Source organism: Leptodactylus fuscus, chromosome 2, assembly GCF_031893055.1.
Source record: "Leptodactylus fuscus isolate aLepFus1 chromosome 2, aLepFus1.hap2, whole genome shotgun sequence".
Taxonomy (NCBI): Eukaryota; Metazoa; Chordata; class Amphibia; order Anura; family Leptodactylidae; genus Leptodactylus; species Leptodactylus fuscus.
In genome coordinates this window covers 150,822,068-150,847,135 of record NC_134266.1, presented here as the reverse complement: position 1 = coordinate 150,847,135, position 25,068 = coordinate 150,822,068, and the positions used below count along the sequence as shown (strand labels likewise).

General features: G+C 41.7%; 1 protein-coding gene across 1 annotated transcript; it reads right to left on the bottom strand.

The window, feature by feature from the left end:
* Nucleotides 1-830: 830 nt before the first annotated feature.
* On the bottom strand, nt 831-18,613 carry LIG3 (DNA ligase 3). The gene is made up of 21 exons (XM_075264870.1): nt 18,510-18,613; nt 14,609-15,068; nt 13,574-13,717; nt 13,066-13,260; nt 12,199-12,350; nt 11,927-12,093; nt 10,766-10,843; nt 10,514-10,673; nt 9,103-9,258; nt 8,875-9,006; nt 8,536-8,615; nt 8,361-8,448; nt 8,156-8,233; nt 7,163-7,286; nt 6,935-7,077; nt 6,775-6,849; nt 5,742-5,888; nt 3,609-3,801; nt 3,416-3,507; nt 2,501-2,566; nt 831-2,271 (listed from the first exon to the last, which is right to left on the bottom strand). The coding sequence occupies exons 2-21, from the start codon at nt 15,060-15,062 to the stop codon at nt 2,035-2,037; spliced, it is 2,961 nt and encodes a 986-aa protein (XP_075120971.1). The 5' UTR covers nt 15,063-15,068; nt 18,510-18,613; the 3' UTR covers nt 831-2,034.
* Nucleotides 18,614-25,068: the final 6,455 nt, after the last annotated feature.

Sequence of the window (25,068 nt, the reverse complement as noted above, 5' to 3'; positions counted from 1 at the left end):
ATGTTAAATACTCACTATCTTTGCAATATGATGGATATAGAGAACCGGACATCTTCCATAACGGATTGCTGTGACAGAAGCATATGTTATAGAATTTATTAGATGGAATTTCAGAGTACAGAGATCTTGACTGTTGGGTTCTACTATTGACCCTTCCAGCTACTTGGTTGCTATTCTACGGTTTGTTTTTTTTCTGGACAGATTACATGTGAAGAAACCTGTTCCATCAAGTGGGGGGTAGACTGCTCCTTATTGTACACACCCATTTATTTATTTTTTGTAACAAATAGTACATTTGTTTTACGTGTAAATTAAATGGCTATTAATTGAGAAACTAGGAGGTTTTCAGTTTATTAACCACTGACATATGGCTAAAATGCATTGGTAAAAGTTAAAATAAATTTAAAAAGGGAGTCTACTACTACTACCGCATTACAATGATAAGAGTCATATATATAATAAAACCATGTTGCTTTTGTAAATTGTGTGTGTGGATGATTTAATGTCTTAAGTAAATTAGACCGTGGGCCCTTCTGCCCTAAAAGCACTACTAATGCTGCTGCTCCTCTCGTAGGATGGGTGATGTCATAGCAGGGGAAGAAACAAATCTGGCAGAGGCAGAAAATGGTAGGGGTCTGAATTGCAAGAGCAATGCCCAGGGAGCTGAAGGCCCGTTTGTACAAGTCTTCAAAAGTTGTACATAAATTCTTCAAATCCACAGAATTGTTATACATAACAAAGGTACGTTATTTAATGTGTTGTCATTAGAGTAATAATACATTTTAATAGACAAAAAAAGGGGAGTGAAAAAAAAAAAAAAAAAAAAAGTTGGCGGGGGGAGCAAGTGCTTCCCTTTCATTTATTGGTACTAACTTGTTTTGTCATGAAACCCCCAGCAAAATTAAATAAAAGCTAGAAGCGATATGAGATTGCCTGCCATTCGCAGTACAACTGCAGCAGTACTATGAATATGTCACACTTAATATTTCAGCATGATCAGTTTAAGATTTCATAGAGAAACATTGAATTTGTATTAACATTGCTATATTTGTACTTTGCATTACAGTGGCTGCAGGACCACGGTGCATGGCATAAAAGGGGAACTCCACAATTAAACTAAACATGGAACTAAATGTTTCCGTGTGTTCTTTTTTCTTGTTGCCTTCATGACCATATATGAGACTGGGGCCATTACCTAGTAGAGTGGACTGTTACGCAGGCTCTTCACAGGACAGAATTAACATTAAAGCACACAGAAAAGCTGGGTGAAATTCAAGTCTTGTCTGAAGCAGTAACCTTGGAACTTTTAAATTTACCAGCCCCATTAGTACTATTAGACTATGAGGTTTATTATTGTGATGGCAGTTTATCATTAGTGAATAAATGATATATGTGAAAATTATTAGAGTCTTTAATACATCCATATATTTATATATGCTGTATAACACCACATCACTCTGTATTCAACTGTACAGTTAGTAAAATGGCACATATAAAAACAGATGTCTACTCCAGTGTCCAGTTATAGAATTGTGTTCATGTGGCCTCATCCATTTAGGCAACCACTTTGTGGTAGTCTTGTGAATGGCAAGGTAGCAACATAAAAAGTTCACTTAGTACCTTGTCCCCCATAGCCTGAACATTCATTTCCATACCCCCAATATTGTAAAAGCAATAGTGTTCTCATACATCTATTTACACTGAAAAATAAATTCATTTTTGAGATCAGATTACTGGGAAAATGATTCACTCATTTGTCCACTGCAGAACAGGTGAAGTTCTTACCCAGGAAATTTTGGGTACATAGAGGATATGCCTCTGTGTAGGGATGGAAGTCTGGGGAGTTCCAGATCTGATCTGGACACACATCATAACTGTTGTGATACATGTGCCTGGAAACCATCCTTGCTAGAAAATATACCACTTCAGCTAGTGCATTCAGTACACCAAGTTTGGAATTGCCTAGTCATGACTACTTTAACAGGTTTCTGTAAACATCAGGCTGTACGGGTTGTCTTGCCCAAAAGTCATTCATTAGCATGGTGCCACAAGTCTACGACGCCGTATGCATTCCCATATCCAGCGAGGTGTAACACGCTTGGCATCTTCAGCACACTCAGATACATCCCCCATCACGTGTGTCGCAGCAGGAATATCAAATTCTGGGACCAGATCGCCATCATAGGCAATGAAGTAACGACGAAGTTTTGCAAATTCCTCAAGTGAAGAAGGGAGATAAAGCTTCACGCCAGTGAAAATATCTAGAAGAGTCTAAAAAGACAATCATATTAAGACGGGTAGAAAAGTACAGGAGTAGTGTGTTAAACTGGATTACAATCAGATGAGAAGGTTCTCCCAGGCCCAAAGTTTACAAACAGACACTCATACAAGCCAATAAATTGGTAGATATGAAGGGCAGAGTGTCTATGTTGATAAGAACCTTGTCTTTCCTTTTTCAAGGCTTCTTGCACATTCACATTCCATGATAATGCATACTTACTTTGGAAGTGGATGAAGACTGCACCATGTTGTGTCCATTGCTTTGGTTAGAAATAGCCATTTTAGCCTGCAGTTGGGGGGCGGGGGGGGGGAGAGAAGTAGAGAGAAAAAAAAAAAAGCAAAAAAAAAAAAAATCTGAATTACTGGCTCTGATTTCTGAATTTGGTGTACTTTACTGCTCTACAATTAAATGGGGAAACCCCTGCCTTGCTGCTCTTTTTTATTCTCACTTCCTGTATTCTTCAGCAAACTGGGGGAGTGGAGGCTTTGACTGTTTGATGGACACTATGAAGTATCAAAATATAGACTTTGCCTTTACCATGAGAAATTACTAACATCTAATATGAATGCAGATCAAATTATATGCACAATAAATGTTTATTACATTACACAGGGTTGTGTAGAACAATTACCATGCTTCTAGAGAATGGACTCCATGTCATTTTTGTGTTTACACAGAGAGATAACAGACTTATCAGTAAACTGCAATTAGATGAACTGATTGTCCTGATAGGACAGAGCTATAGCTACAAATAATAGCACTCAACTTCCTCCAGAAAGCAGTGACTCAGGTCATCAGTCCTGTCTTATGTTGTGCTTCATGGAGACAACGTGTAAACAATGGGAGGAATATATTTCATGTAGCAGGTAAGCAAAGCTGCATTACTAAAGCTATGTATTTAGGAAAACTCTTGAATATACATAAGCTAGCAGTATAGATAGGATCTTTGAGGTGGGACTTCCCCTTTAAGCAATGTTTGATTAGATTAAACTAGATGAAAAAGATGGTATCCTAAAGTCACATCAAAAGTTAATGTGAGGGAGTCTTATTGGGCGTTGCATGGTGTTGTGCATTTTTTTTTCATTTTTACTAGTGTGCAGTATGAGGTCATACAAATCTTGAATAAGTGATCACCTTTTTAGTCTCCGATGAGACAGGAGAAACAGTTTTTCTCTTCTGTGCCTTAGGCAGGTCTTCACTTTTCTTTATTTGTGGAGCCTTGCCACCTGAAACACAAATAATGACAAAATTTTAGATTTTTCTTTTTAAAAGTCTGTACACAAACCCTCAATAATCCAAATAAGATATATTCCAGTTAAAGTCTTACTGTCACTTATTTTCACTTTCCCAGGGGACTTGGAGGTTGAAGTTTTAGGACCCTTCATTGACCCACTCGGTGTTGATGGTCTTGAACTTCCTTCATTTTCACGACTGCTGTTTTCTGACGAGCCTTCTTCATCTTGAGAAGATGTGGCAGTAACAATAAAATCAGATTTCTCCTTAGAGACTCGGTAAAGCTCCTAGAAGACAGACGTACATAACCATCATTACATAGCAACACAGAGCTTGCCAGAAAATTAAAGAAGCAGCCCAGTAAAAACAACCCTTTTTTCTCCAAACCCCTGCCCACACTGAGCTATTTGTTTGCATGCTGCACTCCTATCCACTCAGTTCACTATTTTCTCTTTGATTTGTGTGATTTTTATTATGCCAATCAATCCCATGGTATCTCAGCACAGCTAGAAACATTACCACCTCTTCCTGCTGGGGGATAGTGAAATAATGCTCTCTGTTCTTTTGAATAATGTAAGGGATCCGGAAGCTTCTCTGTAATCTTATTTATAACTGTGTTATAACAGCCTGTCTAATTGTCAGCCACAACTGTGATAGTAGTTTGTGTCTCCCTGTTGATGTCAAGTGGTCCAGTCCCTGCAGTTCTGGTATTACATTAGAAGAGCAGACAGGCATATCACTATCAAAAAGTCAGAATAAGATCACATGATCTAATTGAACATAAGGAACTCAAGAATTTTTTTTTTTTTTTTTTTTTTTTTTACACATGAAGAAATAATTAGGGGTACAGTTGGACTGTATACTGTGAGAGACTAGCAAACTTGGGGTTATTCAGGTTAGAAAAAAAACCAAAACACAAATACATAGAGATATAATCACAAAGTACAAATTACATGAAGGGACAGAACAAAGATTATTCCAATTATCTTTTTACGCCTAGGCAGGCAACAGCGACACAAAGGGAAATCCTCTACGCCTAGAGGAGAGAACATTTCACTAGCATCATAGACAGAGATTTTATACTTTAAAGGGGCTCTATCATTGGGAAGTGTCATTTTTAGATAAGCACATCCTTGCATAGCCTTTAGAAAGGCTATTCCACACCTACTTTTTGTATGTAAATCGCCTCAGTAGATTTTGAATAAGTCCGTTTTTATTCATATGCTAATTAGCCTTCTCCCTGCACTCCGGAAGTGTTTGTGTGCACTGTCTGCTCTATGTGTGTGAGAGCAAAGAGAGGAGTCATCAGCACAGCAGCCTGAATAGCAGCATCGCTCCTGCCGCTGCTGGCTTCCTGCAGGGCAGGAGCGTAGCGATGCCGCAGGCCCTGGCACCTGTGCCGGCGTCTAACCCTCCCCAGCATCCGCCTCTCTATTATGGCGGATGCCGGGTCTGTATTGGCGGCCGCTCTTTAAATATATATATATATATATATATATATATATATATATATATATATATATATATATATATATATATATACCAGTAATCAAAAATTAAAATAAAAGTTCTAAAATCACCTGCTTTTCCTAGAATACATATAAAAGTAGAAAAGCACTGTGAAACACATACACGTTAGGTATCCCTGTGTCCGAAAATGCCTGGTCTACTAATAGTTTTCCTGTACGGTGAATGTCAAAATCAAATGTGCCAAACCGCCAGGTTTTTTTTCACCGTTTTGCCTCTGATTTAAATAAAAGGTGATCTACGCAATAGACATTCCCCAAAATGGTATAACTATAAAGTACATCTGGCCCCGCAAAAAAATGCTCTATGCATCCCCATACAGCTGCAGGGTCACCTGTCAATGTGGCCTTACAGCTGTTGTAAAACTACAACTCCCATGTATTAAATATTTTACCATTTTTTTGCTTCAAAATTTGTTTCCCTATTTTTCTTCTCTAAAACCTAGGTGCGTCTTATAGTCCGAAAAATACGGTACATATATTTTTATAGTTCAGGCAGATCTACAGATGTGGGTATACCTAATGCATTTGTTTATTTTTATGTGTGATCTAGAGAAGGAGGGAGGAGATTTTCACCCATACAATATACTGCAATATGGCAGCATGTAAAAGAAAGTATTAGTAATAGTAATGACAGGTCAGAGAGCCATTTACTGCAGTAATAATAACAAAGCTCTGAGAATTAATCCAGTATTCTAAACCTTTAGCTGTTGTAATGTAGTAGAAGACTTCCAGTCCTTATCATCTCTGAACCGGGTGCAACGTGGAAAGCGTATGGATATGCCACCTGCTGTATGAGCCTCTGCTTTGGAAAACTCTGCCCCAGTGATTTCCCAGATAGGAGCTTTCTGCAAAAAGATATGAAATATGTAAAACAGCATTGTATAATTAAAAGTCATGCAGTTTAGTCACATGCTTGGTTTATAAAATTACTCATGGCTTTCAGAATATCTGTCTGTGGTCCTTGTCCTGTGCAAGTGACTCACTCACTCGCTGAGACCACTTATTGGGTGCTCAAAACCTCTGACAGCAAAGGTGCAGCACATGCGACAAGTATGATTTTTTTTTCCCCATCCTTCTTTGTGATTTGTCCGATTCCTGGACAACTCCATTAAGTGTAAAATATCAGTACACCCCTGGAGGGGAATTATTTGGAGCCATTACAGCTGAGGCTTAACAGCCACCACCCATACAGGATAGGTTGTAAATATACGATTTGTCGGAGTCTGACACCCAAATCCCACACAGATCAGCTATTGAAGCAGCCTTTGAGTGATGGAAGCTGCGAATGGATGGGCAACATGTGGAGCATCCCAGCAAATCATATACCAATTATTTATCCCGAATAATAGGTTATCAGTATGGAAACAATTTAGGGTCATGGTGAAAATCCCTTTAATGCAATTTAATACAAAGTTGTTCTAAAATCACTTGGTCTTTTGTTTGCAGAATCCACACACATGTGAAAAGAGACAGCTGCATGTGCACAGGCACTTTCAATTCACAGCAGCCCACTGCACCAGTTAGAACTTAGGTAGGGGCTGATGGTTTCAATGGAGAACCCAATTCTGCAGATAGGTGCGAGTCCCAGAAGTCTTGCATCTATTAGATATAAGGTATAACCCCTGCATCTTTAGAGGTTACAACATTTCAATTTCTTTTAGATTAGTATTGGAAAGCCAATATGTGAATGGGTGTGTGTATATTGTCATAGACAACTGAATGAGGCATTACCTCAGGGTCTCGTATAATGAAGTCTGGGTAATAGTTCTTGTTGATCTTCAGCCAAGACGGGAGCTTAGATGGGTCCTACAAATAAAGTATAGAAAGATCTTCACGTCATCATGCAAAGTGTGACATATTTGCTTTCTCCCCAAGATCATGAACATCTTACCTTACTAATCTTCACCATGTCCAATTCCTTTTGTAAACGTGCAAGGGTGGCATCATCGTAACCACTTGAACACTTTGTTACTGTGCACCACTTACGTGTTTCAGGGTCGTAGCATCCCATTAGAAATATGGACATTAAGCCACCTATAGCAAATTAAACACAGAGCATATATAAAACAGATATAGTTAACAGTTTCAAGATAAAGGAATGTTTTATATGGTCACTAACCATTTGCTCCCTTCCCATAGAATGCTCCTAATACTGCAAGATCAGCAGTATCTGCCATAGCTCCTTCATTCAAATAATCCTTTTTCACTTTCAGCCAATGTCGCTTTCCAGGCTCATAGAGGGACTATACAATGACAGAATATCAAAATTGGGATCAAGTACAGAGCAATCTTAGGTTAAGGACACGCAAGACTAATCTTGTGGAAATGCAGCATTAGATGCAGGATAGACATGTACAAAATGCTTACAATATTTCTTTATGCAAACATGTTCTTTTTGATCATTTGAAGAAGGACCTTTCAGCACCTCCATAGAGTTTAGAAGAGTTTGAATCTTTTTCTCTAGCCCTCACCATTTCCAACCAATAAGTGTTGGTAGTGGTGTTTGGCATCATGTAGGATGTATCAGGCATGCTTTCTTCATGAACAAGAGTACTTCGCAGGCACAGTATGCTCGTGTAGTCCTTAGGAGCACTGAGCATGTGTCTACGCAGAAGAAAGCACAGCGAAGAGGATTCATTGTCAAAGGAGGGGTATACCTGAGACAAGGAGAAGGCGGAATGCAGGCCATGACGATGCTGTGCTTGGAACACATGAGTAACACCCCCTGTGCTCCGTGAGCTGAATTTGCAGATCAGCAAAAACGGCTGACAGGAATAGAAGAAGGAAGGTATGACAGAATAGCCTTTCTAAAGTCTATTCCAACATGTGCTTATTGAAAAATGCATAAATCCAATGATAGATTCCCTTTAAGCACTTTGCTGACAGTATTAATTACTGCATTTTATGCAAGAGTTTCCAAAGTGTCAAAAATGCAATATTCCCACTATGCCTTACACCTGAAAGATCTAATATTTTGCAGCATTTTCCAACTGAAATACATTCATATGTTAAATATATAGAACAAAAATGCAGACAGAAAAAACCCCACAAGCCACATATAGTTCAGAGCTGAAGTATGATATAATGAGCTTTTAGAAGAAAGAATGCATACCTTTAAGTCTTTAAGTACAAGGCCTTCTAAACCTTCTCGAATAACTCTAGTGATCATATCAGCAAGATCTGCCGCTTTCTAGGAAAGGAATATATAATTAATTAAAAGGGAAACCACGATGGCTGCGTCACAGAATACCGCTCAAGAGAAGAGTCATGCTATACAGAAATGGAATCTGAGTGGAATATATTGCCAATGCACTCACTGTAACATGCTTCATCTCAGAGAACATTATATGATTAGGAATCTCTACCATATTCTCTCGCATAAACTTCCGTCGCTCATTAAGGGGTCTGCAATAAGAAAAAAACAAAAACAAATGTAAAAAACCCAGAATAGATATATCTATCTGATCACGAGTCAACTCATTTTACACTCACCTGTCCATTAAACTAACGCCATTAAAATATATGCAGTCAAAGACAAAGAGGCAAACGTTGGCATCCTTAAAAGCAGCTTTCTAGGAAGCAATATAGACAGGGGATGGAGAGAAATAAAAACAGTCAACACAAGCTATAAATGCAACATAGTGGATATGCATCTATAACACTATCTATACACCATCTATAACAGTTTATATATAAACTTCAATCAATTGTAACCCAAACTTGATTCACAGTTGAGGCCAAGTTCACACTGCCTCCTTTCTCTACATTGTCCTGCTTCATCATATGGATCCTATGCTGAAAACTAGAGGGAACACAGTTTAAACTTTATACCTTATGAACACCCAGTGTTCCAAATGGAAGCGGTTTGCCAGTATTGGTGTCAATGAGCAACACTTCGGAGTCCAGGATCATGCTATTACCACCTGGAAATGCTTTGGGAATATAATCTTTGAAATGAGCAACCTATAAACAAAATAAAATTAGCTTTAGAAATAAATATAACCTAAAATTAGCTGGAAAACAGAAAAAAAGATGTATAAAGAAACCAAGCTTAATTACCTTATGAGGAAGAACAGGCTTGAGACTACGACTGAAGTAGCTGAAGTGATCACCATTCTTGTGCACTTGGACTCGTTCCCCATCATACTTTATTTCTGCATACATTCCATTGGGACATTTCTTCATGGCATACTCTATAGATTTGCACGCTTCAGCCTACAAAGATAAGGAGGCATCAACCTTTAAATTAATTTTCTGAATGTAACTTTTTTGTTTCTTAGTTGATCGATTAGGTTGTCTAGGATAATTATAAAAAAAAACCCCATAATAAATAATATTATTATTATTATTAATAAAGCTAGGGAAGGTGGGAAAGACAAAGAAAAAAAAACAAAAAACAAAAACACACAACCAAACTCCCCTAATACCCAAATGCTCCGGTGCCTCCCAGCATGGCCCAGTCCTGCTATTCTACTGTCTTCTTTTGCCAGAAGTCCTTGATGGCACATACTAGGTCTGTTCCCTTAGGCCACTGATGAGAATTAGCGGAATAAGGAAAGGACACAGGATGCCACAAGTCACGAGCGGCAGGGACTTCCGCCAGAGGAAGGCAGTGGAGCTGTAGGACTGGAGCGTGCTGGGAGCCACTGGGACAGGAGAGTTGTTACCCCAGCCCCCACCTTAGCTAGCCAAAAAAAAAAAAAAAAAAAAAAAAAAAAATAATATGTTATTTATCATGGACAACTCCTTTAACCCTTAAGTACTATCATGGTGTCTATCATACACCACTACCATAGACATATCGTTATTATAGAAACCATGATGGCACTTAAGGGTTAAGGCTGAGTTCACCTGTGTTAAGTTTAAAATAAACAGACAAAAGTTCCGCAAGCACAACGTTTTCACCTGACACTTTCAGTTAGAAAGAATGAAGTGACTATAATGTGGTCCAGCAAGCTCAGTTGGTGTCTGCAATTTTAGTGGTCATTGCTCCTGTGTGCCAATGAACCAGAACTCTAGTGTGAACCTAGCGTAAAGCATTATTATTTATTGTTTGTGTAGTCTGTGATAGCTACACAGCTCCAGAGCATGAACAGACCTAAAACAATGTGTTTTTTGTTCCTAAAACCTAGAAGTCTAATTCAATGCTGTAGTTAATTTTTTTTAACCAAATTACCTCTAATAGGTTATTGTAGCTCATGTACATAAACAAAAAGGAGTTTGCCCATGAATGCAGCCATGGTGAAGACTGGAGAATGGTGGTGGTCCAATTTGAATAGAGTAGTGGTCATGCAGGTGCAATGTCACTGCATTAGTTTTTTTTAGGGGACCGCAAGAGGGCTTGAGTATTTCCAAAAGCCCTGGCAAACCTGCAACTTAACAGTTAGATAGTAGTACCCTTTCTATAGGTGACAGCAGCTAAAGTAAACTGCACCAACACACACACAAAAAAAAAATAATTTTTTTTTACCAGCATCGGTTGAACAGGTGTCATAAGTGAAGCTTCAACACTAAGTGTCTTTTTCATTCCTGGGCCCTGCTGTCTGTTGCGTAGAACACGCTCGACAACATCCCCTAAGTTACGAGAAGCCTTGAAAGCATCATAAGCATTAGGATCAAGCGCATCAAGACTGAAAAACAAGAAAGAAATAGGTTAGGCCTCTATAAAATCTTGCAACACCACCCAAACAAAACAATCAATTTTAACTTCCAGGAAACTTACACATGTTTGGCTCCAGAGTTCATTTTCAAATCATGCTTGATGAGACGAATTATGCACTTCAGATCATTGCTGGTACACCTATAAATAAAGAGAGTCCACTTTAAGATAAAAAACGGTTTAGAGGTAGGAATGACAGGTAGGATTGGTAGTGGGACCTGTTATTCCACCCCCCCTCCAGTCCACACTTTGGGGATGCTCCAGCAGCGACTCAGCTGCACAGAGTCTCCTCGTCAAGGAGGCTTAAGCAGCAACACTTTGGCACAGCTTGGCTGGAGAGTGAAAGAGAGAGGTCATATTTTTGGAGCTGTGTCCTGAATGATCATACTGGCTTTTGGATTTCTGTTATTCTAGGTGAGGTAACCTATTCTATGTTTAGTTAGAGGCTAGCCGGGCAGGTATTTATTTTTGTATTGTTTCCTTTTGTTGCTGCACTACCTTTCTGAGTGAAAATAAACTCTACCTTTGTTTTGGACTAAAGAAACTGGACTTTTGTGTCTATAGCACCCCACCTAGCAACCCCAGACCCTGACAATATATACATTTTTTCCCCCAGTAATTATCTGTTAATTGCCAATCTTCCACTGATTCCATCACAGATGGAATTCTCTCACTAGCCCCCACCATTCCTTAGAAACAAGTGCAGTTAGTTTTGGCACCTGATGTGCTATTTAACCCTTTCATTGCCAAGGGTCTCTGGAAATTTTGCAATAATCCAACCTCCCCTATACTTATATATTTTTTTTTTTAAAGAGGACCTTTCACCACCTGAGGCACAAGCGGTTTTATATATCGATAGAAAGCCAACATCGGCTTTCATCATCTGTGCCCCCGGTGAAAAGCTATCTGTGCTGGTGGTGGGCGGACCGGGGGCGGGGCCTTCGCTTTAAGTCATGAGCGAGTCGGCGCGCACGCCGGCAGTACAGAGATACTGCAAATGCTAAGAGTCATGGGTCTGTCTTTGTTTGGCCAAACTTTCCCTAGACTCAAGGGTACTTTCACAGACCATAAAGGTGAAATCCTACCACAACAAAAACCATAGCAGGAGTTAAAATAACAAACATTATATGGTTACCTGAAACACCCTTTTAATGTAATATAAAAAGTGTCAATTTCAAAATTAAGGAGGTACCTGCACATGCATTTTGCCTTCAAATGCAATACCTGCGGGCTATGTCCTCCAGGACCTTCTGCTGGTCCTCTTCTTTGGTCATTTTGGAAAGTTGATTTAGCATGTCATCTACCTCATGGATTGTCAGGAGACTCTTAGCAGCAGGTGGGAAAGTTTTGCTCTCTTCAAAGAAGATTCGAACAGTTTCTGACACATCGCCCTAATCACAAATACATGATATTTTTAAGCCAGCGACCAAAAGCACCAGAATATCAATTGGAGACTTTCGCTAACAAAAGCGTTCATTTTTGTTTTTTTGTATTACCTGCTCAAGATCTCGAACCATTTCCTCCTGGTTACAGTTAAACACCCGGCTAAACAGCTTGACGATCTGCTTATCATTGAGGTTATACACATTCTTGATAACACCAGGTAACAACAGCTTTACTGTTAAGTAAGTATCTCCATGAAAACCATCTGTTTGGGAGAAAACCAATTTTTTTTTTATTAGTTACTGTTTCTATCAACAGCCTGTCTCATGATAAAGAAAATATATGCAACATACATTTACAGAAGACCAGTCACTAGTATCACAGTTTGGAACTCCTAAAGAGGACCTTCTTTGTCCTTCAAGACCGGGGATAGTAAACATAACAGAGTAATGCATCTTCCGTGGGCTCCATCGTGGCTTCCTGTGCTTTGTGCTTCCTGAGTGGGGTCAAGGACTGCTGATACCTGTGACTGGACCTCAGCTGTCACGAGGTATAATGACACATGGTGTCACAACACCATGTGGCCCACATGACTGCTGAAGCCCAGTCAGAGGTATCAGTAGTCCCTGACACTACTCAGAAGGCCAGAAGAGCACAAGAGAGAATAGCAACATTGCTGTTTGCTCACCTCCCCCGGGTCTCCACTAGTTATACTCTAGGGTTCTAAAGAGTCCTCAAAATATAGCAGTTTGTGGGGTTTGCCACCCTCAAACTATTATTATGGGGTGGAACTCTCACAGTGGTGTATAGCCCCAGGGATAGTAGGGCATAAGCACAGGGCTACGCAAACTGGAGGTTGCCTAAGAAGACATGAAAGCAATTTTAAAATTTAATACCTAATGATCTGATAGTTTCCTGGATGAGGGTGAAGGGCCCTAATCCATGGTTAGGACAGATTTTTCATCCACCATACATCTTACCTCCACTTGTTCCTTTTATCAAGAAGTCATGAATGATGCTGGTCTTTGTATTGTAGCTTGCTTGTTCTGCAACCATAGCACACAGCTTGCGGAATTCGCGTAACAGACAGTCTTTGTGCTTGGGATCACACTGTGCTGTGGAGAGACTTGAACCACTGCTAGCACTGGGTGCAGGTGATGATGGGTCTGGTTTTGCTGTTAAAAGAAAAAAAAAAAAAAAAAAAAAAAATTATACACACACACACACACACACACACACACACACATAGATTTTTTTTTTAGACCGTTAGGCTGAAGCTTGGTGGTTAACAGAGTACTGCTAGAATTTGCAACAATTTTGCTATCTGGATTAGGCACTAGGAATGAACGAGTTAACACAGCCTAATGTCACATTCACACATGCATCATTCTTTTGTGCTTTGTCAAAGATTTGTCACATTATTTCCCCGCGTGATGTTAACGCAGCCTGAGGTACAGGTTTTTACAGAAGTTGTTTTAGCACATATACCTGAAAAGCCTGAAAATTTCAAGGGTGAAGGATTTGTAGCAGGTGCTTTACTAGGAGTGGTACTTTGTGTTCCAGTGGATTGATTTGCTTTTGAAGGAGTCTTTTTCCGGGGAGTGGGTGCAGCCCCTGCCTTGGCAGCAAGCTCTGTGAACAAAAATCAAAGTAATAGGATTGCTTACAATGCAGTATAATGCTACCTTACTAAAATGGATGTTTGTGTTAGTGATCCATTGATGCACTAAATTTGAATATCCATTTAAGCAAATTACCATCATCATTAAAACTATTCTGCCTTATTTACTGTAAATATAGTTTGTTTTTTTTTTTTTTAAATATTATCAATGTATTCAAGACCATGTAATGAAGCCTTTTGTACAATGTAACCTACACCACCAGTGAAGCAACATATATTCTGTATGGAAGCAGACCAGATGTGTACCAGTGCCAATTTCTATACTGAAGGTCCGTTTCAGTGTTATTTACTATATACAAATGGCTTGTAATAAGAACCTTATGTACACATTGGTGGATAAGTGGGTATCAACCTCCCAACCAATATGAATGAGCTTCACAGTTATCTGTGCTGTAGGATGAGGGTTCCCGGCTCCTAATGAGATTTGAATCTCAAAGGTGGAATCCACAATATATACTGTGGATATGCCATACATGGGAAAATCCCTTTAAGGCCAAGAAGACATACTGTATATCACATCTGTGCCTTGCACACTTGTCTGGGTGCTGCGCAGGTCACCCAGGCGCACTGCTATTCCATGCCAGAGATGAACTGAGCTAAGCCTTTTCTCATATGTCCTCAGTCTAAAGGAGTTTACCTACAACAGCAACTTATCCTCTATTATTTCATAAAGGCCTCTTATTAAGACTGGTGTACCAAATGCCAATTTAATAAATCTGCCCGATTGTTTCTCCTAGACAATTCTTCACCATATGCCTTATTTCAAGACATCACATGTGCTTCAAAATGTCAGACTAGTCAGAAACTTAGGAGACGACCCATGTAATTTGGAAATTACTTGCCTTTGACATGTTGGTTAATAAGATCTTTTTCTGGGTCTTGCAATTCTTGCCACCCTTCAAGCTCTGTGAGGTCATCAATCTTCTTGGTAGTTGCCCGAGCACGTTCCAGTTTCTCAAACATGCACTTGACATGATACCACTCCTTCATATCGCCAGCAGATTCACTAAAGGGATTTGGAACTATTTTTCCAATCCGTACTAACCCCTTTGCAATTTTTTCCTTACACTTCTTACAACCAGCAGTCCCACGCTTGGCGTATTCTACACAATATCGCTGCTCTGCCATGTTGTGGCAACTAGATATTTGTATGGCAAACTTTAAATGTGAGGTACCTAGATGAGGTAACCGAGTGGAGTAGTGATGGAGAGCCAAGGAACCCTGCAAAGGTTTCTTAGCTGACAGTTGGTAGAAAGTTCTTGCTGCCTGATGAAAAAGATTAAATATTCCTTTCATAAAAACCTGTCAGAAAAACACAGAATGTACATATGAAGCAAAAAAAATAAAAATATAGCATAAAAGAGTGGTAAAATTTATTACATATTTTCTCCAATAACATCCCAATATACATGGCTCAAAGACTGGATGAGCAAGTTTTCACACATACATTTGTTGCTGACTAAGGGTGCATGCACACTACGTAACGCCGGGCGTGTATGAGAGCCGTACACGCCGGCGTTACAGCAGGGCTGCCGAACACTTCCCATTCACTTCAATGGGAGCGCTCGTAAACGCCGCTGTTACGAGCGCTCCCATTGAAGTGAATGGGAAGTGTTCGACAGTCTGCTGTAATGCCGGCGTGTACGGCTCTCATACACGCCCGGCGTTACGTAGTGTGCATGCACCCTTAGGGTGAATTCACACTGAGTAAACGCTAGCTTATTCTGAACGTAAAACACGTTCAGAATAAGCGGCGTCTAAAGCAGCTCCATTCATTTCTATGGGAGCGGGGATACGAGCGCTCCCCATAGAAATGAATGGGCTGCTTCTTTCACTCCGTGCAGTCCCATTGAAGTGAATGGGGAGTGCCGGCGTGTACGCTCCGGCATGAGCAGAGCTTGCCGTATACGCCGGCACTCCCCATTCACTTCAATGGGACTGCACGGAGTGAAAGAAGCAGCCCATTCATTTCTATGGGGAACGCTCGTATCCCCGCTCCCATAGAAATGAATGGAGCTGCTTTAGACGCCGCTTATTCTGAACGTGTTTTACGTTCAGAATAAGCTAGCGTTTACTCAGTGTGAATTCACCCTTAGAGATGAGCGAACACTGTTCGGATCAGCCGTTCCGAACAGTACGCTCCCATAGAAACGAATGGAAGCACCTGGCACGTACACTTTGCCGGTGGCCGGTCGCCGTGCCAGGTGCTTCCATTCATTTCTATGGGAGCGTACTGTTCGGAACGGCTGATCCGAACAGTGTTCGCTCATCTCTATTGCTGACTACTGGCCCAAGAAAACAAGGCAGAGAGCAGCAGAGCAATAAGCAAACACTTGATGGCTGATCTCTTAAACTGCAAAAGTCATCGTTTGTTGTGAGCGCATCTCCCTGAGCGAGCAGGTGGTTATGGTAACAACATACCAACTCTATAGGGAAAGTCCGTACTCAGTTATATAGTGAATATGCAGAGCTGAAGCATTTATCAAAGGGGTGGATGGTCACTTCAAGCGGCTGTACCTTTGGTTTTATACCCACTTTGGTAAATGTTCCAGCTCTATGGAGTACGGGTATACAGGCAGTCTCCTTGGCATTGCTTGGTTAGATAATTGCTAGTGGAAACTTTACATCCTATTTTCTACTAAAAGGAAGTTTGATAGATTAATAAAGTATATTGCAAAGATGTTCCCCACACCCTGGACACAAAACAAAATTTGTTAATAAATTACAAAATGTATTAAATGACACAAATACTGCTAGAAACATCAAAAGTTGTCTGAAAGTTTAGTTGCACTCTAAGAGTCTTATTGCTGGTCACATGGCATAGCTATGGACCAGAAAAGAGTGGATAACTCACAAATACAACCACCATTAAAGGGGCTCTATCGGCAAAATTATGCTGATAGAGCCCCACATATGCATGAATAGCCTTTAAAAAGGCTATTCAGGCACTGCTAAAGTTATATTAAACTAACCCCCCCTCCGTTTTAAAATAAACCCTAAAAAAAGAATATGTTAATCTTCTCTATTGTGCAAGGTGGGCGGGCATTCAGAGTCCGACGGCATCTTCAGCCACGCCTCCTCTTCCAGCCATGTCCTCGGGTCCCGGCTTCCTCCGGCGTTCGCGAACTGCCATTGATAAAAAATGGCGCGGGTGCATGCGCAGTAGTAACAGTAATAGCAGCATGCTACTACTCATGCAGCCGCCGGAGGAAGATGGGACCCGAGGACATGGCTGGAAGAGGAGGTGTGGCTGAAGAGGACGTCAGACCCTGAATGCCCGACCACCGTGCACGATAGATAAGATTAACATGTTCTTTTTTAGGGTTTTTACCACCAGATATCCACACAGAACATGCGGACAGGAAAGTAATTCACAATCTACTTTCCTGTCTGAATGTTTTGTGCAGGTAGTGCGCGGCAAGCACACGGACCACATTAAGGTGCATTCACACTACGGAACGCCAGCGTGTATCACAGCCGTACACGCCGGCGCTACAGCAGGGCTGCCGAACACTTGGAAAAAAGCAGTCCATTCATTTCTATGGGGAGCGCTCGCATGCTGGCTCCCATAGAAATGAATGGGAAGTGTTCGGCAGCCCTGCTGTAGCGCCGACATGTACGGCTGTGATACACGCTGGCGTTCCGTAGTGTGAATGCACCCAGTCTATGGGGTCCATGTGCTTTTACTGCACACCACTTGCAATTGTGTTTGGTATTTCGTTCGGAGAGGGACCCCATGCAAGACGCCCCCAGATGGAATACCAATGCAGATGTGAACGAGGGGTAAGATCTACAGCATTTTTTGTAAGTTTTTTAACAAGGAAAGCAACATGCTCTTGCGAACGGAGGAGGTGGGGAGGTAGTTTAATATAACTTTAACGATGCCTGAATAGCCTTTTTAAAGGAAAGGCTATGCACGCATATGTGGGGCTCTATCAGCATAATTTTGCTGATAGAGCCCCTTTAATGGTGGTTGTATTTGTGTTTTTGCCATTTTTTCCATAGGCTTCTCTGTAGGACCTCACAAGCGTTCTCACATCAGTATCACAGGGTCAACTGCCGGCTGAAAACATTCATTATGGATGTCGTATGGAGGGAAGGGGGACACACATACTAACGTTTGCCATTGTTAGGTCCTGAAATAACATTGCTTGTCTTTATGTGGCGGATTGTCCACTGATACTCTAATGTCTTGTCCAGTCATCAATGGTCTGATGTGTATGGTGGGATTCACACGTGGCATCATTTTACACCACAAGACAAATCCACCATAATAAAATATTTGCTGAGCCTTTATTACAATTAATTCATCATGGGAGAGGATAAAAACATGAGATTATTTTAGTCCCGTTACTTTGAGGAATTATCTGATTTCTTTGGGGATAGAAACACCACAAACCTACAGCACTGGACAAAGGGCAATTCCAGCTCTTCACCTAGGTCTGTGGAGAATGACAGCAGCACAGAACAGGGGGGGGGGGCTACGCCAGTGCCCCCCCGCACTGCAATGGCAGGACCCATATCTGGTACATACGCCTGCTCCATACACTGCTGACCGGGCTCAGTCACTAGCTAAGCCGCCACGTACACTTCCACCACCACAAGTTCGCGTATACAAGTTTAGAACTGGCCCCAGTGTTGATAAAAGACCATGTGTTAGAGCACGAGCTCCGCAGCTGCCGCACACACGTCTGCAGGGCGATTGGAATCTGCGGTGTCCATAGAACTACCATCATCACTTACCTTTTATCATGGCCATACAGAGCGCCCTCCTTCTGCTGAGCGGCCTGCATTCAGGATAGACCGGGGACAGCTGGAGACCTGGCAGGCCTCGGATAGTAGCGACTTCCCCTTTAAATCCGGAGGCGGAACATAAATTCAAAGGTAAAGAAAAGCGGCAGGGTGCGAGTGACGTCACGTTTAAAGGCACAGAAAAGGATAACAAATGTGCCGACAAAAATCCATCTGCCTGGCGTGACGTCAGGACGTAGCGCTGTAGTCGTTGCCTGCTTGGTATTGTGGTGTGAACCACGTCACTTCTGCTTGCGTTGCGGAATGTGAATAGTGAGGGAGGAGAGGCGGCATTTGTGAGATGACAACACGGGGGGCAAAGAAGAATGAATGTAACATAGAAGCCCATAGAAGTGTGTGTGCTAAGTGCACGGCAGCAGCTCCAAGTGTTTCTCTCAGTGGATACTTCTCTTGAAAAGGTTTTTTTTTTTTTTTTTTGTAGTTTCTCTATGAATGTGCTGCCAACCATACAATGGGGCAGATGTACTAACCCAATGTAAGCTCAAATCACAAATTCCTTTCCACTTTCAGTTAACACGGGGGCAAAGAGGCTGATTTTGAGAGCGGATTTCACCTCAAAATCCTCCTCCATACAATGGTGGTCTATGTAGACTGCTTGAAAAAAAGAAGTGACATGACCTTTCTTCAGGCGTTTTCCGCCTGAAGAAAGAAATAGAAGTGAATGGGAGGCGAAAAACGCGCGTTTTTCAGTGCGCTTTTTTGCAAAAAACCGTGCGGAAAAAAACACAATGAGTTTTTTGCGGCCCATTCACCTTATGGGAGGGGAAAACCACCTGGTATTTTTTGAAGCAAAAAAGCGCGGCAAGGTCCAAAAAAAGGAAGCATTTTTTTCCGGGGCCAAAATAAGCCACACGTAATTTACGCATACGTTCTAACCGTGATTCTGCAGGACATTCCGGGTTGTGTCCTGCCGTCCTGGTTGGCGGAAGGTATGTCCCAGTTTCCGGAGGACACAGATGACGTAACTCACATTGCGCCTACAGCTCCGTGACTGCACACAGAGCGGCAGGGGAGCGAAGAAAAGTGATTATCTTTGTTTTTAATGTTAAACTTTAAGGGCAAATTGAAGGGGGCACGTGAAACTAAAGGCATATGAAGGGGGGAGGGCAGATTGAGGAGACCATTAAACTGGTGGTAGAGATGAAGAGGGAACATTAAACTGGTGGCAGATAAAGGGATGGTATGAAACTGGGGGCAGATGGAGGGGGGGCATGAAACTGATGCAGAGATGTAGCGGGGGTATGAAACTTTGGGCAGAGATGGAGGGGGGCATGAAACTGGCGGCAGATGAAGGGGGCAGTTAAACTGGGGGGATATTAAGGGGGCATTAAATTGGGGGCAACTGCAGGAGGACATTAAATCATGGGAGTAGCTAGAGGGGGACCTGTCTGCCTCTAGTTGCCCCCAGTTTAATGTCACTCTCCAGCTAGCCCTACGGTTTAATGTCCCCTTCCAGCTGCCCAAGTTTAATGTCCCCCTCTAGCTGCCCCCAGTTTAATGTCCTGCTCCAGCTGCCATTAATTTATTGTCCACCTCCAACTACCCCCACTGTTTAATGTCACCCTCTAGCTACCCCTATGGTTTAATGTCCCTTCCAGCTGCCCCAGTTTCATGTCCCCTCTAGTTTCCTACAATTTAAACTGAGGCACCAGGAGAGGGACTTAATACTGTGGGGAAGTTGGAAGAGAACATTATAATATGGGTACATATAACGTACGGGTGACTGTAAGAGCATTATACTGTGTGGAGCACATGAAAAATGGATGAAAACGGGCGGAGTCAATGTAAAAGTGGGTGGAGCTAAATTTGTCACGATGCGCATAGCATGCCACACATTTTGTCTCTCTTTCTGTTGTTCAAAAGTTGGTTGGCATGTATACACATTAAAAAGCCGTTACATAAGAAACCACACGGACCCCATAGACTATAATGGGGTCTGGTTGTCTCGTCTCGGTTTCTGCACAAAACATGTGGAGAGAAAAGTGCTGCTTGCAGGACTTTTCTCTCCACATTTTTCATGCGAAGAGGGAAACGAAATGGCCCAAATGCAGATGTGAACTGGTCCTAACAAGAACCAATACTGAATACCTAACATAAATAATATGACAAAAAAAGTATCAAAAATAAGTTTATTATACAGCCAATAAACATACAATTTAAAACAATAAAAACTAAAGCGTGAGAAAGATGCTAGGTTCACACTAGCATTGGGGTTTCTATCCTTTGGGTCTACTTGGGGACCAGAAAAATGGAAACACTATCCACTTAAAAAGTGGTTACCTGTGGAAACCCACGGACCCCATAGACTATAATGGGGTCTGCTGGGTTTTGATGATTTTTAAACTGATTTTTTAAGCCAAATGTGGCCATGCAAAAAGTGGCTGTTGAAACCAAGGTCCTAAGGCGTCATGGTTTTTCGGAGCCTGATATCCAGACCATGCTCAAAGCCCGGAAACCCCAGTCTGCAAAGATCTATAATCACCCATGGAAGGCCTACGTATGGTGGTGTGAGAGTAATTATTTCCATCCGCTCTCCTTTGCTCTTCCTAGGATCCTGGCTTTTCTCCAGTCTGGTCTGGACCAAGGGCTTGGTTTTTCTCAAGTTGCTGCCCTTTCAATTCTTTTTCAGAAGACCCTGGCTTTCTGTGTATGGAATGCAAAGTTTCCTGCAGGGATTGGCATACCGTGCTCCTCCCCTCCCCCACTGTCCCCCTTTAGAGCTGTGAGACCTTAATCTCATTCTAGAGGTGTTTCAGGCTCCCCATTTTAATCTCTTGCGTGAGAGCTCTTATGTGAGCCTTATGTCCTGGAAGGTTGCCTTCCTGCTTGCCATTACTTCCATCCACAGGGTCTCCAAACTGACTGCCCTGTCCCGAAAGCCTTCTTTTCTTGTTCTCCACAAAGAGAAGGTTGTCCTTCACCTGCCGTCTTCTTTGTTGCCTAAGGTTTTTTCCTTCCACATCAATGAGGACATTGTCTTACCATCTTTCTTAGATCCATGTCTATTTGTCTCTAACAGACTCCTTCCATCGTTCGGACGCCTTAGTCGTTCTCTCTGAGGGCCTTTGCAGGGGCCTGGCTGCTCCATCTCCAGGTGCATTTGGTCTCTTATCAGAGAGAGGCCATTGAGGGACACCAATCCCACCCTTGTTTCTTGCCTAGAGGTAGAGCCAACTTCTCTTGCTCTTCCTAGTGTCAGTCTCCCAGTGGCCAGATCTATACCCATGGTGCTGTTCCCTACCCCCCTTCCCCCATGAATACAACAAGAAAAGGATTATATGGTGAGTACAAAGATCTGCATGTATTTAACACATGTATTTAACAGAAGGCAAGAAATGGAATGTGAAAGTGCTTTAGACTTGGACTACCTTTAGAGGACAGAGGTGCAAAACGGTCATGAAAATGTTAATTTATCACTGCCATCTTACATCCAAGGGGCATCCGTTTTCACGGATACCCCATACATTTGTGTGCATGGAGGGATCCATGAAAACGGCCAAAAATAGGACATGACCTATGTATTGACATCATACAGTCATTAAAGGAAGTCTATCAGCACAAAATTCAGATATTATTGAAGATTGCTGCTTCATTCTTGTAATAATCATCCCTTTTAAACCTATAACGTGAAGTGAAGGAAGCTGGCTTAAGATGGAGGCAGTGTGTTGTCTTCATCAGACATGCACAGTACAGATAGTGGGCGGATTTGAGCAATAGTTAGCAGCAGCAGATAGTGAGGCCCATTCATGGCAAGCAACACCCCTAATGCCCATTTATGCTCCATTTTTGCAAGAATGGAGCAGTGGTCCTGAATTTAAAAAAAACACATTAAAGGGGTTGTCCCATCACAAGGATCCTATCTATACTGCTTGTTAATGTGGATGTAAGACTTTTCCTAAATACATTGCTTCAGTAAAACTGCTTTGTTTATCCACTATCTTACTTTATTCAATTCTTTGTGGCCACAGCCCTGACTTAGCTGCTCATGAGTCAAGTGATGTATCTGCTGCTCTCAGGGGGGAGGGAGGAGGGGCTAAGTGCAGGGAGCCAGTCTGTGTTTCTAGCTATTCCTGTGTCTACACCACATGACCTAGCTCCCTGCTCTCAGATAGGGGAGATGAGCTGCTTGCATTACTGAACTCATCTTCTGTTCTCCCAGTTATCAGGCTAGCTAATTCAATTGTGTTCATTATGGCAGAGACAGGCAGTCTCTGTATGTAACACAGAATGGAGGTGCTCCTGCCTGTACTTCATGGTCCAATATTGTGCATATAGTGTTGTTTGAGGACCCCTTTAATGTAATCTGTGCTGACAGCCCTGCAGGGTACTGTGAATAGTTTATATCTTAATTTGGTGCTTTAGGCTCCCTTTAATCACTGTTGTTGGAAAGTAGCTTAAGACTAAGTAGTTTAAAATTGTTCCACTTTATCATGCCTTGCGGTCTGGGCAATCAGGTAAGATAAATACAGTTTGCTAATAAAGGCTTGGACAGTGTCATTTGTCTTGCTATTTAAACACAAAGATAACATTGAGTTTACTGCAAGTACATTGTCAGTCCTGAGAGCATGCAGAAGTTTTTTTTCTTTAAATTTGTGTAATGTAATATACTTTTACTGTGCATATTTGCAGATCTGCATTTATTTTATATTTCTAGTAATGATAATGAATAATCTTTCATGGTAAATTAATTTACCATTTTGGACTCCATACAGCAATACATTATTCCAGCGTATAGTCAACGTTTACTTATCCCACCTGGTTCTGTCCTCTTAGGGCTCGTTCACATCAGCGTTGTGAACTCCGTACTTGAGGTTTCCGTTTCCTGCCTAAAACAGAGGCAGGAGACGGAAACCTGCAGGAGTCTCTCTCACCCATTCATTTGAATGGGTGAGAGAGATGTCCGGCCGTGAGTGGCGGTGAGCGTTTTAGGCTCTCCGCCGCGAAACCGGGTTTTATAATCCGGACACAGAGTCGGACATGCAGTACTCTGTGTCCGGATAAAAAAATCCGGTTTCGCGGCGGAGAGCATAAAACGCTCACTGCCGCTCACGGCCGGACCCGGTCTGAGCTTTCCGACTTCTGGCATGCAGAAGACGGAAAGCTCAGAACGGACAGATGAACGCAGGTGTGAACCTAGCGTCAGTCACGCTCTGACCACTCTCCTTCTGTAGATGTAGCATGTTCTGTATTACTCACCTCCAGGCGTGCAGCCTTCTGTTCTCCCTCTTCCTCGGGATTGTGCGTCTGCTCTATGCATGCACGACATCCTTCCCCGACATTACAGCTCATCCCGTGCTTGCGATACTCACCCATGCACACATCACTTTCCACATCGACGGTGCTCCTGTACACAAGTGCCGGCAATTCCCTACGTACACATTGCATGGCTGCAACCCTTCAGTTTGGTTCCTAGGTCCCCACGGACACAACGGCCTGTGATTACTCTCGTCTCACTATTCATATTCCTCCTGCATTTACTATAGCCAGTCTTTTTGTCCCTGATAACCACTGCCACTCACCTCTACACTTGTATGACACTATAATTTGACATCTCTAAAAGTGACTGATGCCCAATTATGTGTTTATAATTCTAAGAATTTACTTGGCTTTTTTCTTATCTATTTATTTAGTTAGTGACTTTGTTTTATTCAAGTTGGTTTTACTCTTTTTTTAAATTTACCGTTACCATGCCCCTATTTTTTATCGTATTGTATTTATATACTTATGTCTCTATGCAGTCATTTTATGTTCCTCTTATGACTAGAGTTTATATGTATAGTTTTGAGTCTTGTTTGATTGTTATACCGTATATACTCGAGTATAAGCCGACCCGAATATAAGCCGAGGCCCCTAATTTTACCACAAAAAACTGGGAAAACTTATTGACTCGAGTATAAGCCGAGGGGGGAAATGCAGCAGCTACAGGAAAATTTCAAAAATTAAAATGGTCGCAGTTTTTGGGTGCAGTAGTTGCTGGGTGTTGGGGAAGGGGAGGTTGTCTGTCTGTCTGCCCCTTCCCTGAGCTTGAGGACTGGGATTTTTTTCCCCCACTTGGAATTCAGTCTGGCTGAATATAGGGTATCTGCAGTTCTCCTATTAACCTTTTCCCGACGGAACAGGAGCACTGTAGATACCCTATATTCAGTAGACTGGGCACTTTCAGACACAGGGATACCTAATGTGTTTGTGTTTCACAGTCATTTTCTACTTTTATATGTATTGTAGGGAAAGGAGTGATTTAGAACTTTTATTTATTTTATTTTTGTATTATATTTTTTAAAGCTTTTTTTCCCCACTATTTTATGGAAGATTCTATACATTACTATTGCGGCTGGTCATAGCCCCCCCCCCCTTCAAAAAGAAAAATGTTTTTTTTTTGCTTGACTCGAGTATAAGCCGAGGGAGGCTTTTTCAGCACAAAAACTGTGCTGAAAAACTCGGCTTATACTTGAGTATATACGGTAGTTAACTTTTTATAATTTTATATGTT

Bases quoted from the DNA above. Each gene is read 5' to 3' on its own strand.
- LIG3 (XM_075264870.1), bottom strand. From the start codon at position 15,062: ATGAAAGGAATATTTAATCTTTTTCATCAGGCAGCAAGAACTTTCTAC. The intron at 12,351-13,065 runs GTAAGATGTATG...TCTCCCAAACAG, and splicing joins GATAAAAGGAACAAGTGGAG to ATGGTTTTCATGGAGATACT. The intron at 3,508-3,608 runs GTAAGACTTTAA...TTTGTGTTTCAG, and splicing joins GAAAGTGAAAATAAGTGACA to GTGGCAAGGCTCCACAAATA.